At 47.0% G+C, this 19,135-nt stretch overlaps 1 protein-coding gene across 1 annotated transcript in view; it reads left to right on the top strand.

The window, feature by feature from the left end:
• LOC147896475 (30-kDa cleavage and polyadenylation specificity factor 30-like) overlaps positions 1-19,135 on the top strand; it is a 39,745-nt gene that overhangs the window by 1,792 nt on the left and 18,818 nt on the right. Inside the window, exons 3-4 of the mRNA XM_087381290.1 lie at positions 4,902-5,064; positions 5,169-5,279. Of these exons, the coding sequence (XP_087237416.1) occupies positions 4,902-5,064; positions 5,169-5,279 (274 nt within the window). The remainder of the gene's footprint in view (positions 1-4,901; positions 5,065-5,168; positions 5,280-19,135) is intronic.

Below are 19,135 nucleotides of genomic sequence, written 5' to 3' on the forward strand. Positions count from 1 at the left end.
ATTATTCAGTGAGGTTCAGCGCATTACAAAATCCTCAGGTTTTTTTCTGAAGAGTGTGGACAGCTCTATCTAGAGCTTGTGTGTTCACGAGTGAGGAATAGGCGCAGAGTTATTGAAACCTCTATTACTTCAGCATATAATTTACCAGGTCAAGGTGATTGGCCTTTAAAAGGCCATCGGTTTTTCTACAAGCAACTGCATACTTTACCTCATGTAAATTCTGTATCAATCAATCAATCAAACATGTGATACATGATTCAATCCTGTCTTGATCATTTGGTTAAATATTTTCCTTAGGGATGCTTTGACTGGAATTGTGAGATTGTCTCCTAAACAGAATTTGAAAGGTGAGTCAGGGGTTCCATTTATTTCTATGAACACAAGGAGAGATGGACATCTTGCTGAAAAATTGTTTGCTCATGTACATTATTTTTTGGATAGGAGCAATAGTGCCTCAATCAGAAATCCATCTCTCTTGTTTTCTGGATGGGATTGTTACAACTCATTCAAGCGTCTCTCATTATAAGAGTGTCTATATGGGCATGCGACATGCATGAGCAGGGCACATAACTTACTTTTACAGCAGCACATCGCTTGCATGCAGCTTTGACATGGTGGTAGCAAGGCAATGGTCGGGCTAGAGAGACTGTAATGTGAGCTTGTATGGGCAGCCCGAGAGCACATAAGGCTGGATAAACTATATTACCCCTGGCTGACTTGACAGAGTGAATGGTAGACCTGATTGCTAGGAATGCTAGATGTCAAAGGATTTCGTACACTAGGTGTTGTAGATATGTAGATCCTCTGACTCAATTTGATGTCTCCTTGCTTTTAAGCAAGGGTCTTCATCTTTATGCAAAGATCTGCTGTGCCAATCCTTTGGCCTCTGATATCATGTTAGATAAATGTTACGGACTTGCTTCTTAGCCAAGCCCCAACTTCAGTGGGAGATTATACAGGTTCAAATCCTATTCTACATGACACAACTGCAGATCCTATTCCAAATGCACACAAGTATTGGTCAGAACACACACAGGTATGGAGTAGGTAACCAAGAGAATGTATTTAAGCTGCTGGAAAATGCACAGATATCCAGTACAAACAGAGGCCCTCAAAGTGCCTCACATTATTGCCTCGTGGAAGATCAGGTCTATGCGTAAAGGGGGCAGATCTTGCTTTCCTATACACATGGTAGTTCTGGTACGCGCACTGTATGAAATTTTCTTTACTGTACAATATGGTATGTTCCGTCCCATATGGTACGCTTAGCTTACACTGTACGGAAGTTTCCTCTTTTGTGCCCATCTTGCAGCAAGTGTGTTGCTGCTGCCTGTGTTTTACCTCAACTCCAGCCTCCCTTGAACCTTAAGATCCTGCCTAGGCTTTCCCTCCTCTTTCTCTCCCCTCCCTCTCTCCCCCTTTCCTCCCTCTTTTTCTAGGGGGAAAAATAATTTACAAAGCCAGTGTACCTGACGTACCTAAATTTTTTTCACGTACAGCACCGGTACTCGTGTCGTACAGTTCCACCTTGTTTATACACTGGCTACTCCCTTGCTTTGTGGTCTTTGGAAGGCTCTCAGTGCCTGCTGGGAGACCATTGGATTGTACACTTGCTATTCCCCAATGGGGCCTTTATAGGGACAGCTGAGCAGTAAGCCCCCCCCTCCCTCCCCCCTTTCCCTTTGGGCCGACTTTTGGGGGCCAACCAAATCGGCTGACCCATCTGCTTGCTGGCCAAGCCAGCCAACCAGGGCCTGGTTGGGGATAACCCCCCATTCCCCAGCCAATTGCTGGAGCGCCAGTCCTTGTACCCCCATATTGGGGCCCACGGAGGACTGTTAAGCCCTAACTAACGGGTCCAAATTAAACCAAGAAGGATCTCTTTCATGCTGCCCTTGTGGTCAGCCTGACATACTGCCTACATGGCATGCTATCATTACACCTACATGGCAGCCATAATGCTACTTAGGTGGCTTCCCAATCAGCCCTATGTCACTCCCTGGAAGATGCAACGGTAATCTGATCGTGTAATTCACAGCAAGACCTTCTTTAAACCTTTAGCGAGGAATTAGCGTTGTTTACCATAGAAAGAGAAAGGAGATGAGGGTAGAGAGAGAGTAGAGTCGACAACCGAGAGCACAAAACAAGCAAAGAACGCTCTTCGAGAGAGCACGGAATGCGCTGATGAAGAGTTCACTGTGCACACGTATAGCAGACCCAAAGACCTGAGAGGCAAAGCCGACCAATACCGAGACCTTGATGTTGTCCACACTGACGATGTAGGACGCTTCTGCAAGGCAAGGGAGAGGCTTGTGCTGTCCACCGGAATGCAGGGTTACTGCGTGAGTGAGAGTGAAAGCTAGGAGTGATAGATCCTATGAGAGCTGAGAGATGACTGAAATAAAGAGCTGAGAATGAGCTGTGTAAAACTGTAAGAGAGAACTGAAAAGAGCTGCTGAAACAGACCCCAAACCTTACTCCGTTTGCTGTCCTGACTCCCCGTCTGATGCGCTGTGTGAACACCTTCCCAGAGGGCTGAACTGATGCCAAAGGCTGGGGCTGGTCAGAGGGCCATTGGGGGTGAGTGTCAGGCTGTTCAAAGGGGGCTGAGGAGGAGCTGTAGGAGGCTGAAGTGCTGGGAGAACTGAATGAGGAAAGAGGGCTTGGAGGCCCCCTATTTATAGGGCTTTTGGGGCTGGTTGGCTGGCCCCATAAATGCCAGCCCTAAACCCCATAAATGCCAGCCCTAGGTCCCATAAAGGCAGCCTGGGGAGGGGTACAGGGTAGCCTATAAAGGCAGCCCTTCCCTTGCCATTCTCTTCACTTGTTCCAGCCCTGAGGGGGCCCAGAAGGGCTCCTATCCTAGGTTGGACCTAAACCTATCCGTAAACCTAAGACGGAAACACTACCCTACGGTTCCCCAGTGGGTACTAGTGAACAAGGACTGATCTTCTATCTTGACCTAAGGTTGAGAGACTGACTTAGGTAGCTTGTGCCTGACTGTCCCTGGACAAGGGCTCACAAAGGGGTCACAGCATACGACAAAACTCCTATTAGGGAACTATTACGCACTTGTCGATGTAGCCGGTGTGTCACTTTGCACCCAAGTGCAGGGGTACATGTGACCTTTCGGACTTTTGAAATGGGCACCCCAGGGAAGGGGTAGCTAAGCCTAAGCTTGGGTGTAATTCTAGCTCTACTTGAAAGCCAATACCTGCAAAAACACTATGAATTAGTAAGATGATATTGGGGGAGCTGGGGAGCTCTCCACCCGGCTTTAGTTCTAGAATAAAGGATGACCTTTGCACCGCGTTGTGTCCATGGCCCCTGTGCTCGATACCACGGGAGTCCATCAATCCATGTGTTAGGCCAAACAAGAAATAGACTTGCTCTAGGTCGTGGTGTCCTAAGGAATCCCTACAAATGAGCCCTTAGCTCTCATATATAGACTCACCTAGTGATCTACCTAACTTAAGGGCACTTGTACATTGGGGATAGTCATAATTGCTGGATCATGCTATGACCCCAAGGGAAATAGGTATTGAACGGTAGCGAAGTCCAAGCCTAGGTGTAGTCCAAGTTCTATTGTGAAGCTAATACTTGCCAAACCATCATGGATTAGCAAGACCATATTGGGGAGCTCACCATCTAGCCGTAGATCCAATATAAAGGATCACTCTTTGAGATTGAGGTTAGCCTGCCTCCATGTCCACAATCCTGTGTCCCATACCAAGGGAGTCTACTAGTCCAAGTGTTAGGCTAGACAAGGCATAGGCCTGATCTTATATATATAGACTCACCTAGGGGTGTCCTTGACTTAAAGGCAGCCATATGTTGGGGATAGTCATCAAGTGTAGATTGACCCCTTTTAAAGGGTCCATTACTTGGACCCAACCCCATTATTCTAATTGCTGATGCTATAACCTTAGGGTCATTACACATTCTAATTGATGATGCTATGGCCTTAGGGTCATTACATTTTCCAACATGTGGTAAGAGAATCGGCATCACTCTTTTTGTATGTTACTGTGTGTCTTAAATGTAAAATTGTAGTTGCAAGGTGGGACTTATAACAAACACCCACATCATGACATTTGTGTAAATCTACATCACTCTTTTTGTATGTTACTCTGTTTGAAATGTAAAATTGTAGTTGCAAGGTGAGACTTATAATAGACACCCACATGATGACATTTGTATAAAGGGTATGTTGAGACTGTCAATATGGAATACCCTTGAAGTGATGGTTGGCATGACAGGAGTCTAATTGCATCGCAACATCTACACCTTGTGGATGATATCATAAAATCATGCAAAGCTAAATCACTTCACTATACAGTTGTGTTTGAGAATGACAATTACTTATGTTATCAAAGCACTTCAGTCATCATGATCATGATAAAGCCTTGCACTTTTCTTTTAGTGAGATCCATGTATGTTTATATTACAAGAAGCAGTCCCCAAAGAGGAATTGAATTCCTTGGAATTAGAATGCCCAAATGTGGTAACGCAACAATGATTCTTTTGCATTAACGCACACGAGCTCTAGTTTGACCTCCATGCTCCAGTTTTTGTGTTGGTGCAAGCTCCACTCTCATCTTTTTGACCTCAATCTAAGAAATGCATATTATGCATTGTGTCACCCCCGTTTCTTGTTCCCCTTGGTATATTCTCCTGTGGTCCTTGAGGTGGAATGTATCGAGTCATTGGTGGGGGTATGACCATATGCAGGCTTGAATTCAAACTTGTAGAATGAGTTAAATGTTTGATTTTGATGATATTGAAGTGTACTTAGATTTCTTTTGTAATAGTTTTTTTAATAATGCTTTATTGTGGGACTTTATCCGTAGATGCATTGAATCATGGTTTGAATGGGCCCTTTAACATTTGGAGTTTGGCAGATACTTTATTGTGAAGAGCAGCAATCGTGAGAATCTGGAATTGTCTGTTATGCGAGGAATGTGGGCGACACATCGCAACAATGAAGCCAAGCTTAATGGCGCATTTGATTCATGTGACAATATCATCCTTATATTTTCAGTCAATGAAACACGGCATTTTCAGGTTATTACTTGTATGAGGAAAACTTCATCATCGATAGGTCTGTTGTATGGTATGAGAGGTTTGATTATGATTTTGCCTCTCAGAATTAGAGTTATTGATGGTAGGGATGCGCTAGGATGATGTCAAAGATTGGAGTCATTGTTGGCGGTGGAGGTTGGAAGTATGCTCATGGGACAGCCCACTATGGACGGAACTTTCGACTTAAATGGCTGAAGGTATAATATTGGATTTTGGCTTTGTGTGGCATTTAGTTTGTATTTCCAAAGTGTGAAATTTGCAAGCTTTTATTAATGTGATAATATACAAATATTGAACTTATATGTAGTCGTATTCTATCAAGACGGGATTTAAAGATATGACTTTTGAAGCTTGACATTGGAAATGTGTTTGTTTATGTGAACAAGAGGGTGTCTTTTGGTTAGTTAAAAAGACAAAAATAAAAATTAGGGCTATTGAAGGATAGTGAGAATAAGGAGCTTTGCAGAGAATCCTCACTTTTGATGTGTATTTGGTACAAATATTATAATCTCTTTTCATTTTGATAGAGAGGGGATAGAGATTTGGATGAATTTTGAACATATATTCCCTTACTCTCTATTATTGTTATGTGGATCTATTCAAAACAGATTTCAAAGTATTTTGTAGTAGTAAATTTGTTTGAGGAAAGTTTCAAGGAGAAGAGCACAGTACACTAATGAAGACAAAGTTCTCAAACATACTGAAGGTCTAAGTATGCATTTATTTGTTGAACCTAAAAATGTGTGCACATCTTGGATTATAATGAGTATAGGTAAATGAAAATAATGAGATTTGAAGCTCTTATGATTCAATATTTAATGAAACCACACTTTTGAAGTTACTTTTGGACAAGCATTATAAAGTCTTTCCAACTTGATTGAGATTTGGAAGAACTTTGACTATATGTTCCAGAGAGAGAGAAGTAGAAGTAGAATTTATTAGCGTCCTCGGGGGGCCAAAAATGACCCATGGGACCCGTCTCGATACAATGTAAAAAGAGTCTCCTCAAGGAGAGGGGTCAGGAGTCTATGGGTTCCTGACGACAGGTAAAAAGACGAGTGACAAAAGATCCCAATGCTGCCGGAGAGGCAGTGGAGAGAACTGATGTCAACTGAGTGGAGTCCCCCAGTATCTGCTGGTAGCCCTCCGTGATATGTGCATATCGGGGGCACTGTAGAGCTACATGTGCCTTTGTCTCAACTGTCTGCATGTCACAAAGGGTACAGACTCTAGCATGTCTAGGCTGGTGTATCCAAGCTCCCTGCTCAATGGCAAATGTATGAGTTCTGGTACGGAACCTAGCGATGTTTCTGCGATATAGAAGGGGGATAGGTGTGCTAATATAAGACTGAGCATGAGTCTCTATGGACATGTATGTAGACCAACATGTGGGATTTATGTTGTCTTGGTAATATTCCAGCTTTACCCTCTTTTCACTTGTCAACCAGTGATTCCGCAAAGTGCTCAGTAAAGATAGTTGAAACTCTTGCATGTTGACCTTTTCAGGCGGCATGATCAAATATGCTTCCACTTTCCATCTGCTGAACCATTTTCTTATGCCGGTTGCCCATCCTGTGCAGACGACCTTACTTTTGTAGTTCTTTTGAAGCTTTGTGCTGGCATTCCATGCTTTATGAGGCAGCCTATCAGGTTGCATTTGCTGCACCTCTATTAGGTATTGCATAACTCTGATCAATGCATGAAATTCAATCGGTCTCCTTCCCGTTTCCAACAGAAGTATTGAGTATGGAGTAGTGGGTTTGACACCAAGGTGTCTCCTTAGGAAAGCTTTTTGCATTTTCTCAATATCATTCCATGTAGAGGCTGAAATGCTGCCTCCCCATACTTCCACTCCATATAATACTGTCTGCACTACATATGCATCAAACAATATATTTCGAATTTTCCAGTCTATTAAAGTCTTCAGAAGACCAAAAAGGGTCAATGAGACCGAGAAAAAGCTGATACAATGAGCCAATGGCTGCAGCCGCTAAACAGGCATCAACACCCAAGATGAATACAAAAGAAAACCATAATCCTGCCCAAAACGGCATCGGAGAACTCTCTGAGTGGAAGCCAACCAGAGACAATCCATGATCCTAGGTTTGTCACGAGCAACAGCACTGGCTTTTGCGGCCTTGGAGCTGAGTTTGTACTGCCAGAACTTATTCAAGGCTTATGTTATTAGCACTAGCATCAACATAAATGCCTTGGCAGAGATTTGAGCTCGGAGCTGAGTTTGTACTGCCAGAACTTATTCAAGGCTTATGTTATTAGCACTAGCATCAACATAAATGCCTTGGCAGAGATCTGAGCTCGGAGCTGCTCGGTGAGCTCGCCCCCCCGCCCGCGGCGGCCTGCTGCCCACTGCTCGCTGCCCTCCGCTCCTTCTCGCCTCCCTTCCACCTCACCCTTCCCTCAGCCTCTGCTCTGCCCTGCCTCCTCCGCCTTCTTCTCGCTCTCCCGCCCCCTTGCTGCTCCTCCACCCCCGCTCCTCCCCTCCCGCCCTCTCGCCTCCTACCCTGCCCACTTTGCACCTCCCGCTGCTCCCTGCCTCTCCCGCCCGAGCGCCTCCCCCTGCCATTCCGCCTCCCCCCTCCATCCTTCTCCTCCGCTTCCCCCCTTCCTCTTCCGCCTCCTCCCTCGGCAGGCGCTCCCCCTTCCATTCCTCCACTTCATCCTCTTCTCCTCTCCTTCCTCTCTCCTTCCCCTTCTCCCTTCTACCTCCCCTCCCGCCTCCTCCACCTCTCTCCTCCGCCTCTTCACCTCGCCTCTGCCTCCCCTCTCGGACGCTCTTTTTCCTTTTCCTTTTCCTTTTCTCTCCTCTTCCTCCCTGTAGTGGGAGCATTTGTGCTTGTTCAGGCGAAAGAAAATCTTGGTGGTGACCCTTGGTCTGGCCAGAGCTCTATGGCAGCACCCTCGACTCCCACAGCCGTTAATGTTCTTCCCCAGCTGACAAGCAATAGGTACAACAGGCAGTTTAGTCCCTTCAGAACAAGGCGCTCATGGGTAGAATTGTGGGCCTCACGCCTACACGGAGACAAGTGCGAGAGTGGATACAGGTGAGCTTGGCATTAGAGGGCGACCACATTCCAGGAGGCACCATCAATGGAAGAGGCGTTTTCCACATCCAACTGAGCTTCCTCGACACTACCTTGACACGCGTGGAGCAGAGCCCCATCCTCCTTGGCCCGCTCCTAGTTTACCTCTTTCCCTGGTATCATGGGTTTACAGTGGAGGACATGGACATGACTCACCATGTTCCCCGTTTTCCAGTTATGCTCCGCTTCCCAGGGCTCCCCAAGGAGTATAGAGCCATTCTCCCCTCCATTGGTTGGGCATTCGGCATTGTGCTCGAGTCCTCACCAGAGTCGATCGCCTCAGTTGTAGCAGATGATAGAGTCCCCAGAATCAGACTGGTGGTTGAGAGCCCAGAGTCCCTCCTAGAGTTGATTCTCCTTGAGACTCTCGAGGGGGACACACTTCGCCAGCGTGTGGAGATTTTTGGGCTGCCAGGCCAGTGTCTTCGGTGGAGACAGATGGGTCACATCGCCAGAGATTGTCCTCGGGGTCACCCTTGAGCGCCTCCTCCCCCTCCCCGCAGAGCAGGCAGAGCCAACAGACTAGAGTCTCGTGTTCCCTCAGACAGAAGCAACAGGAGTCTCATACTCCCTAGGTTAAAAAGAAAAAGAAACCAAGCAAGCAAGCTCGCAAGCGCCGCAGGCAGAGGGCCAAACGCAGAGAGAGAGACAAGTTGGTCCACAAGGCACCTGAGGAGGAGCAGTAGCAGCAGGAGCCCTTGAGTGGGCATTGACCCCCCTCAGCGGAAGGGGCCACCGCCCATCTAGATGTTCCTCACATAGCAGAGGTTTAGAGTCTGCATCCATTCTCGCACCATCATCGAGTTCTTGATGTGGCGTTAGCGGACAATAGTCAGACTGCGGTTGAGGAGGAAGCGGATCTAGAGCCCCGACGAGCTTGAGCAGCAGAGGAAGCCTTAGAATTGCCCCCTTCCCCTCCCCTCTTTCCTCTCCACTCCCCCCCCCCCCGTGGGCTCCCTCCTCCCCCCTCGATGTGATCACTCTCACCACCTGCCCCCTTCCCTCCGTCCCCCCACCTCCTCCTGCCTCCGCAGTCCTCCTCTCCACCTCCGGAGTAGGTTCCTCAGCTTCCCCCTCCTCCTAGGCTTCGACACCCTGCCAGCAGGCAAGGGTAAGACGTCCCCTTGTGCTTCCTCACCGTAGCATCAGGCCCATCCAAGGAGGGAGGCAGAGGGACGGGGCTCGTCCTCTAGGTCAGCCGCCCCCCACCCTGGGCGCCCATTATCGTGGGACTTCTGGAGGTTGGGACCCTAGAACTACCTGGAGATCCCGGATTCCTATCCTCTACCGTTGGAGGTAACGCTTATGATCCTGCGGCCACGGCAGGGGGGTTTGATCAGTGCAGTGGGCTCTCAGACACACCCCATTTGGAGCTTTCAGTTTGCCTCCACAGGGTTGTAGAAGTGGATCCTAGAGGTGTTTCATGCTATTATGGGAAACCAGATAAAGCGCATGATGGATGAGTGGATGGGAGCACAGGGACTGGACCTTTGGTACGCCCATGGGACGGAGGTGAATTTCCAGTTGAGCTTCTCATGAGAGGAGCTGTTATGTGGTTTGGCGGCAGAAGTTATGAGATTGCCGCCCCTCTAGAAGTGTGCAGAGCAGTTCGGGGTGGAAGTCTCCTTCATGATGAAGTGGGTACGCAAGATCGACATTGAGCCGGTATCCACCCTAGTACGTCGTCGCACAGACACGGACTATTCGTTCTCAAAATCCCCGGCAAAGTCACTTAAGGTAGTCTTTTTGGAACAGGCACCCACGCACATGAGAGCCTTGTTTGATGCACCCCCGTCCCCATGAGCTGGACCATAGTGAGTTGGAATGCGCACGGGCTCCACGACCGTGCTTGTAGTCAGCTGCAATACCTGATACTCCAGCAAGAGTTGCAGAGGGCCGTTGTAGGACAGTTTGTGGATATCCTTTTGATTTAGGAGCATATGTTTTCAGCAGCAGACATCAGACGACGTCACCACCTTCTCCCAGGGAGAGGTCCGAAGGAGTGGTCTCTTCAGTAGGACGGAGCGGAGGGGTTTGCATCTCGGTTTCACAGACTTTGGCTCCAGAGGTCTACGACCAGGGTGAGCTTATCCTTGGACGGGCAGTTTGGATGGGAGTCAGGTCGGGAGAGTCCAAGATTGGGATCCTGAACGTGTACGCCCCAGCGTGCAGACAACACTGCCCGGCCTTTTGGAGGAGTCTTTCGGACATAGACTCCTGGATTATTGGAGGAGACTTCAAAAACCTGGAGTTTGGGAAAGACAAGCAGGGCGGCGCCTCATTGGTTGAGATGCCTGCAGGAAAGCGTAGCACCTGGGAGTAGTTTATTTTCATCGGAGCAGTTTATTTTCATGATCAATGGCAGAGACCCGTGGCGAGAGCTAGATTTCAGCAAGATACCTGCCAGCCTTCTATTCTCTTTTGGATAGAGGAGACATGATGGACTGCTTGAGAGACTAGACCGTTTCTACGTTGGGATTGGGCACTGCACAAAGGCGGCTCTATCGGGATTTTGAAAAGTACCACGATGTCAGATCACTCTCCCGTAGTACTTCACTTAGAGTAGACCCGCCGAGGTCTCCCCTAGAAGGAGGTCCGCATCCCAGAGGACCTCCTAAAACCAGACTGATGGTGAAAGACAGCTATCACCACTCTTAAACGACAGGATTTATGCTCTCAAAAGCTCTCCCTCACTCCCTCTCTCTGAAGATGCACTAGGGCCCAGGACAAATCGTCGGGCTGGACCCCCCCGAAGGTCTTTATTCATTCAAGAAAATTTGTTACAGAAGTTCAGCGTAGAGCTATCTCGTAAATCTTCATTACAAAACGTGAATAATCCATTTTCTTACAAGAGCTTCAAGCTCCCTTCAAATTGGCAACATGCCACTTGTCTAAAATCTAGACTAAATCCTATTACATGCCACTAAGGGCCATTCTGGAGTCTTCAAAGCTCTCGGTCACACGAACTGCCTCCTAGATGCTTGTCAGGCTCCCATTACGCTTAGGAAAAATAATCCTTCCTAGTACCTGCAACAATTAATTAAAGCGCACCACCATGGTACCCATTAATTGTTAGCGCTTTGCATGCAAATAATACACTGTGGACTAATCCTAGTCACGGTGGGCATCCCCACTGAACACATGTGCACATCTAAACAAATATATATACAAATAAATATATATATTCTCTGGTTGACCGGAGTCAACACTCTTGATTATAATTAAAGAGCTTTGACCAAAGGTCAAGGCGCCTTAATTATAGCCAAGTCTCTCCAACCGAAGTTGGCACATCTTGGTTAATCAGGGTTAACCCTCTTGGCGCATGCCAAGTCTTGTTGACCGAAGTCAACACTCTCTGACCGTAGTCAGCTCTGTGGTTCTCTGGTTAACTGCAATTAACCCTCTTGGTAATAAACCAAGTCTCCTTGACCGAAGTCAGGTTTACTTGACTAGAGTCAAGTATCTTTGACCGTAGTCAATCCTTTGACCATTAAAATAACTCTTTGACCATAATTAACACATATAAAACTCTTTAATTATGATCAAATAAATGGTCAACTATGCTTTGACTTAGGATATTTACATTGTGGTGACACCTCCTGTAGGATGAGGACATCCAGCAGGCCATGGCGGAGATTTGTGAGCACTCAGAGATGATACCGAGCGAGGGCTGGGCTTCGTGGGTGGCTGATGTGATTCAGAGGAATGGTGAGGAGCTATAGGCTCACGCCCTTAGGCGGAGGAAGATGCTTCAGGATCGTGAGTGGGCTTTGAGGAGGGACCTCGCTCAGGGAGCAGGACCCAGGTTTCCAGTGGCTTAGAGACAGGCTCGAGAGCGCTCGCCTTGAGCTTCAGGATACGGAGATCCGGCGGGCTGAGTTCTCTTATCACTTGTGCCGGGCTTTGTGGATACAACAGGGGACAAGGTCTTTCAGATCACTGGGCCTCGCTCGGCAGGCACAGAGCTATAGCGTCTCCGGGATCCGTAGGGCATGAAGAGCCCTCAAGGGGGAATGAGAGCAAGAGGGAGAGAGTGAGAGAGAGAGAACTCCAAGATGTGCGGGTGTGAAGTGATGAGCCACACCACAAACTCAGTTGTGTTTTATTAGGATTAGGTTTACCCTATGACTGTCTTAAGACAGTCATAGGTGTCCTATCTTTTAATGAAGGGTTGGCAATGTGCCTTTACCCCAACAACCTCCCACCTAAAGGCCAATGTGCCTAAAGGGGAGAAAAGAATAAAAATTACAGCAATATACAGTTACTGTATACAAGACCATAAAATAAGAATGGTCTCATCCTAATCCCATGATGTGGCGGCAATGTGCAAACCGCTCTGTAGGCAAGCTCTTAGTGAGCAAATCTGCAGGATTATCATCAGTATGCACTTTCACAAGCTCAAGTCGCTTGTCTTCCAGTACCTCCCTGATGAAATGATATTTCACTTCTATGTGCTTGGTCTTTTGATGAAAGACCGGATTCTTTGCCAACATGATAGCACTCTGACTATCACAATGCAAAACTGGCATATCTCCTGTAATGCCCAAATCTCCCACCAGCCGAGTAAGCCATATTGCTTCCTTGCAGGCCTCAGTGGCTGCAACATATTCAGCTTCTGTGGTTGACAGTGCAACGCATTTCTGCAACCGAGACACCCATGATATAGCACCTCCTGCAAATGTGAAAATATAACCGGTAGTAGACTTCCGGTTATCTGCATTGCCTGCATAGTCTGAATCTGTAAAACCATGCACCAATGCATCTTGCCTACCATAGCATATGCACAAGTCTTTGGTACCCTTGAGATACCTCAAGACACCTTTCACTGCTTCCCAGTGCCGCTTGCCTGGATTTGCCATATACCTGCTGATGACTCCCACCGCAAAAGCAATATCCGGACGAGTGGCAACCATGGCATACATCAAAGAACCAACTGCAGATGCATACGGAACCTTGGCCATTTCAGCCTTATCATAATCTGATTTGGGGCTGTCCTTACTGCTGAGTTTTAAATGTGGAGGCAACGGGGTACTAATAGACTTCCCCCCCTCCATTTTAAACCTCTGCAGTACTTTGTCAATGTACTCTTTCTGTGACAGAAACAAAAGTCCCTTGGACCTGTCACGAGTAATCCGCATGCCAAGAATATGATTTGCATCACCCAAGTCTTTCATGTCAAAAGACTTATGCAGTTGTTTCTTCAAAGCACTAATCTCATGCTGAGATTTACTGGCAATAAGCATGTCATCCACATATAGAATGAGTAGCATCAGACTGCCATCCTTTGCCCGTTTGGTGTACAAGCAATGATCGGTCTCACACCTATGATACCCTTGGGACTGCATGAAGGCATCAAACTTCTTGTACCATTCCCTTGGCGCCTGCTTGAGTCCATACAAGCTCCTCTTGAGCTTACACACAAGCTGCTCTTTCCCTTTAACAGCATATCCCTCTGGCTGACTCATATAGATCTCATCATGGAGATCTCCGTGAAGAAAGGCTGTCTTCACATCCATCTGACATAAATCCATGTCGTCATGAGCAACAAGAGCTAACACTGCTCTCAAAGTAGTCATCTTGACTACAGGGGAAAAGATCTCATCAAAGTCAATGCCCTTCTCCTGCTTAAATCCCTTGGCAACCAATCTGGCCTTATACCTCGGTAAAGCATTTGAATCCACTTTGACTTTGTAAACCCACTTGCATGGCAAAACTTTTCTGCCTGCAGGTAACTGCACCAAGTCCCATGTATCATTCTGAAGTAGGGAGTCCATTTCTGACTGCATGGCTTTCTCCCACTTCTTTTTCTCCGTTCTTCCCATAGCTTCCTTGAAGCTGGAAGGCTCACCACAATCTGTCAGCATGATAAAATCAGCCACATTATTGGCTCCTGGAACAAACCTGGCAGGAGGCCGTTGTACACGGGAGCTCCTCCTAACAAAATGTTCCGGATTAGGCTGCTGTCCAGCCTGTTCTTCATGTATGACAGGTGGCTGTACCACCATATCTGGCTGTTCTACAGCCCCATCTACTGGCATATCCAGTGGTGCATCATTGGCAAAATTATCTGGCTGATTTTCAGCCTGTATACCCTCTTGAACAGGGTGATCTGCAGCAGCCTGCTGCTGCATATAAATGGGCATTCTTTGCTGTCCAACATCATCATAAATAACCCTCCTGTATTCCACAGGTTGCACGGGTTCCTTGTGTACACTATCCTCCTTAAAGATGACATCATTGCTGCGTATAATCTTCCGTTTAACGGGATCCCATAACCTGTACCCCATTTCACCTTCGTCACCATAACCCATAAAGATGCATCTGATAGACTTTGGATCCAGTTTGGTGTGTAGTTCTTTGCGTACATGAGCAAAGCACTCGCAGCCAAATACACGTAAGTGCTTATATGAAGGTGGCTTGCCAGACCACACCTCTTCTGGCACTTTCAACTCCAAAGCCTTGTTTGGCGACCTGTTAATAATGTGAACTGCTGTTTGCACGGCTTCTGCCCAAAAGCCATGGGGTAATGCAGCATAAGGCAACATACATCGAACCTTCTCCTGAATAGTTCGATTCATACGCTCACTTGCACCATTTTGAGATGCATTATGAGGGGCTGTGAGTTCCTGTTTGATGCCCTTAGCTTGGCAAAACTGCACAAAAGCATGTGACAAATACTCACCCCCATTATCGGACCTGAGGCATTTCAGCCTGCGTCCTGTCCGATTCTCAACCTGAGCAACAAACTTCTTGAAAGCATCTAAGGCATCTCCCTTATGCTTCAAGAAATAGACCCACACCTTACGTGTGGCATCATCAATGAAAGTAATAAAATATTTTGCACCCCCTAGTGATAACTGTGGCATCTCACACAAATCAGTGTGCACTAGATCAAGTGGTGCTCTATTCTGGGGAGTTCTCCTCTTATGAGGAGTCACAGAATGCTTGCCAAATATACAATGATCACAAGTAGGCAAATCTGAAAAAGAAAGAGGCGGCAGATAACCCAAACGTGATAGTTCTTGCATTCCTTTAACAGACATGTGTCCCAACCGGCTATGCCACAATGAAACCTTTGGCAGCTCGGTTATGGCAACAACATGATTACCCACACTGGAAACATAAAGAGGGTACAAGGTATCACTCTTAAAACCCTCAGCCACTACAGCCTGGCCATCAGTAATCACCCATTTGGATCACCCATTTGGAATCCCCAAATGTGGTGTGGTAACCACTGTCATCCAATAAGCCAGTGCTAATCAGATTTTTCTTGATTTGCGGCACATGGCGGACACCATCAAGCATAAATATGCGTCCATCAGGAAATACTATCTGTATACTGCCAATCCCTGCAATCTGACATGCATAGTTGTTTCCAAGATGAACAACTCCATGAGTACCTGTGTAGGAAGTAAACCACTCCCTATGAGGAGTAACATGAAAAGAGGCACCTGAATCCAAGAGCCAGGTGTGCATGTCATGGCCATCAATAACCAAAGCATGTGCTATTACAGCAGAAGAGCATAAAACATCATGTATGTCACTGTCACTATCCTCTGCTGCAACATTCACTGCATCCAAGTCATCTGCCTTGGCCTTGCCTTTGCCTTTGCTTGCATTTCCTGCATCCTTTGATTCAGCCTTCTTGGCTTTTTGATCCCGTATGAACTTGAAGCACTCAGACTTCACATGTCCCTTCTTGCCACAATAAAAGCATTCAATGTCCTTTTTGCCACGGGACTGACTGCGGGATTTGGACTTACTAGCAGATCTCCCCTTCTGCTGAGTCCTGCCTCTATCCTGTACCTGCAAAGCATTTGAAGACTTGCTGCCCGCATTATTCTTCCTGCTCATCTCCTCCATAAGGAGAGAGCTCTCTACATCAGCATAAATAAGAGTGACATTCGAGTTTGACAGGGTGGTCTTGAAAGTGTCCCAACTCTCGGGGAGGGTACACAGCAAGAAAGTAGCCTTGAACTCCTCATCAAGGTTCAACCCCTGTGCAATCAGCTGTGTAAAGATGGCATTGAACTCACTCAAGTGTGAGGTCATAGCTGTACCTTCCTTCATGCGAAGATCGACCAGCTTCTTCAGCCAATAAACCTTACTGGCTGAGCTCTTTTGGGCATACAATTCTTCTAGTCTTTGCCATAGACCATAAGAGGTCTTTTCAGCCTGTACATTGAACACAAGAGTGTCTGAAATAGTGAGCATGATAGCTGCCCTCGCAGACAAATCAAGCTCTTCCCAGTCATCAGCTGCCATGTCAGATGGCTTGACACCCTTCACCCTTATGGGCTTAGCAATCTTCTTTAACAGAAGTACATTCAAGCACTGTTCTGCCCATAATGCATAGTTGTGTGCTCCTTCCAGTTTCTTTATGTTCAGAATCGAAGAATCACTTCCCCCTGATGCCATATCAGATAAGGAAAGTACCTGACTCCCTGGAAGTAAAAAAAAGCTGAATAAAAATTCTGATTTCTCAGAAAAAACCTGCTCTATTCAAGAGCCAGAAGCACTCTCAATGGTGCTGTTTTTACTGTCAGGAAAATCTGCAGCAAAACAGTAAATGACCCTGCAAATACTGTACCTTCTGACACACTATACCGTGCTCAAAGAGGCATAAAAAACAGTAATTTCAGACTGCTGCAGCTGCTCAACAAGTGCTTAACAGTGCATAATCATCTGACAAAGCACAAACACTGCTGTAAACACTGCTGTACTGACTGTACTGATCACTTTGCTGTTTTTACTGTCAGGAAAATCTGCAGCAAAACAGTAAATGACCCTGCAAATACTGTACCTTCTGACACACTGTACCGTGCTCAAAGAGGCATAAAAAACAGTAATTTCAGACTGCTGCAGCTGCTCAACAAGTGCTTAACAGTGCATAATCATCTGACAAAGCACAAACACTGCTGTAAACACTGCTGTACTGACTGTACTGATCACTTCTCCCACCTCAGATGAGGTATTGCACTGAGTTAAATTGCAGAAACCACTTGGCAAACACCCAAAAAAAAATGACACTTCAGCCTGTCACAAAACCTGCAACAGAAAATGGGATAAATCCCAAGCAATCACCCTTATACCAAGAGGAGAAAATGCATCTGAAGATCTCTGTCGGTAACCCAAGTGCTATCAAACAAAGTCTGGGCAAAAGCCCCTTGATCTGACACCTGAATCAAGTAGAGAACACCTCAACACTGAGGTAGCATGCAATATGAAAATCTCTCTGACAAAATCATCCACCAGTGTAATGCATATACTGCCCTGTGTAGAAATGACATACACAGATCCCAACGTACAAACACTCAATGAGGAACCTTTTGAGCACTGTCAACGATGGACAGTTAGGGACCGAGTAAACTCGATGCGCCTTGGCCAAGCGTGGCTCAACTGAAGTTCTCTGAGTGTTGCACAAGAAATGTGACCTGCAAGAAAATGTCACCTCAACACTGCGGAAATCAAGACAAATGTGTGCACTCTGGCACCACACTGCCTCAAGGCATACAATGCATCACCTTCCGGGTAAAAGCCCTATGATCTGCTCACCTGTGAACTGAGATTCAAACCCAGTAAAAGCATATGTCCTCTTGCAAAATCAAGGCATTACCTTCCCAGAACAAAATAACTGTGCAATCAACCACACTGTGGTTCTCTTCACCTCAAGCACAAGATGAATGAAAGTACTTGCTGTACTTTTCAAGATAACACAGTTCTGTGAACTGAAAAAATGATCCTTAAGCAAGAGGAATGAAGAGCAGAATGCTGTTTCACCTCTCTTTCTTCCCCAAACAAGAATGTAACTTTTGTACTTTCGTACTTGCTGTACTTGTGCAGCAGCCAAATCCAAGGAGAACAAATTTCTTCTGACACAGATCCCGAAAAAAAAGCGAAAAATGTACCTCCCGGTTGCACAAAAAACAAAAAACAGCTCTGATGTAACTCCCTGCAAGTGTGGCGGTGTCGTCCGTACAGCTGTACGGCAGTCCGTACGACTGTACGGCAGTCCGTACGGTTGCCCTTGGAGTAGACTGCTCGACGCCCGAAGGGCTTAGCAGCTATGCAGCTGCTGTGCAGCTGCCTGATGCAGCTCCGTTCTGCAGCTATCAGCAGCTGCTGTACAGCCCGCGACCCGCGTCGTCGCCCGTGCCCGCGCCCGAGCTGCTCCCGTGCCCATGCCACAGCCCGCGCCCGCGCCCGCGCTGTCGCCCTACAGCCCGCCTTCGCCAATGCGCCGCCGCCCTGCAATGTTGGCGTTCCGTACGACTGTACGGATGACGTACGGCCGTACGGCGCTCGACGTACGTCCGTACGGAAGGGGGGTGGGTAGGCTAGGGAGTGGAGGGGAATGGCTCTGATACTAGTTGAAGGGCCCTCAAGGGGGAATGAGAGCAAGAGGGAGAGAGTGAGAGAGAGAGAACTCCAAGATGTGCGGGTGTGAAGTGATGAGCCACACCACAAACTCAGTTGTGTTTTATTAGGATTAGGTTTACCCTATGACTGTCTTAAGACAGTCATAGGTGTCCTATCTTTTAATGAAGGGTTCGCAATGTGCCTTTACCCCAACAGGGCATCATGTACATTGACCCGCAGGAGATACTAGACCTGACCACAGATTTCTACAGCCAGCTTTTTGAGACGGTGAGGATGACTAGCTGGTTTAGTGGCCTGAGAGGTAGTTTGGGTTCACGTTCCGGCAGTGGTCTCGCAGGATTTATGCAGCAGGCTAGAGGTGCCTTTCACGGCACACAGCTACAGCATCTTCGGGATCCGCAGGGCATCATGTACATTGACCCGCAGGGGATACTAGACCTGACCACAGATTTCTACAGCCAGCTTTTTCAGACGGAGAGGATGACTCCAGCTGGTTTAGTGGCCCGAGAGGTAGTTTGGGATCACGTTCCGGCAGTGGTCTCGCAGGATTTATGCAATAGGCTAGAGGTGCC

The sequence above is a fragment of the Dipteris shenzhenensis genome, chromosome 11, assembly GCF_047967505.1.
Source record: "Dipteris shenzhenensis isolate YYH24624 ecotype China chromosome 11, Dip_SZ_1.0, whole genome shotgun sequence".
NCBI lineage: Eukaryota > Viridiplantae > Streptophyta > Polypodiopsida > Gleicheniales > Dipteridaceae > Dipteris > Dipteris shenzhenensis.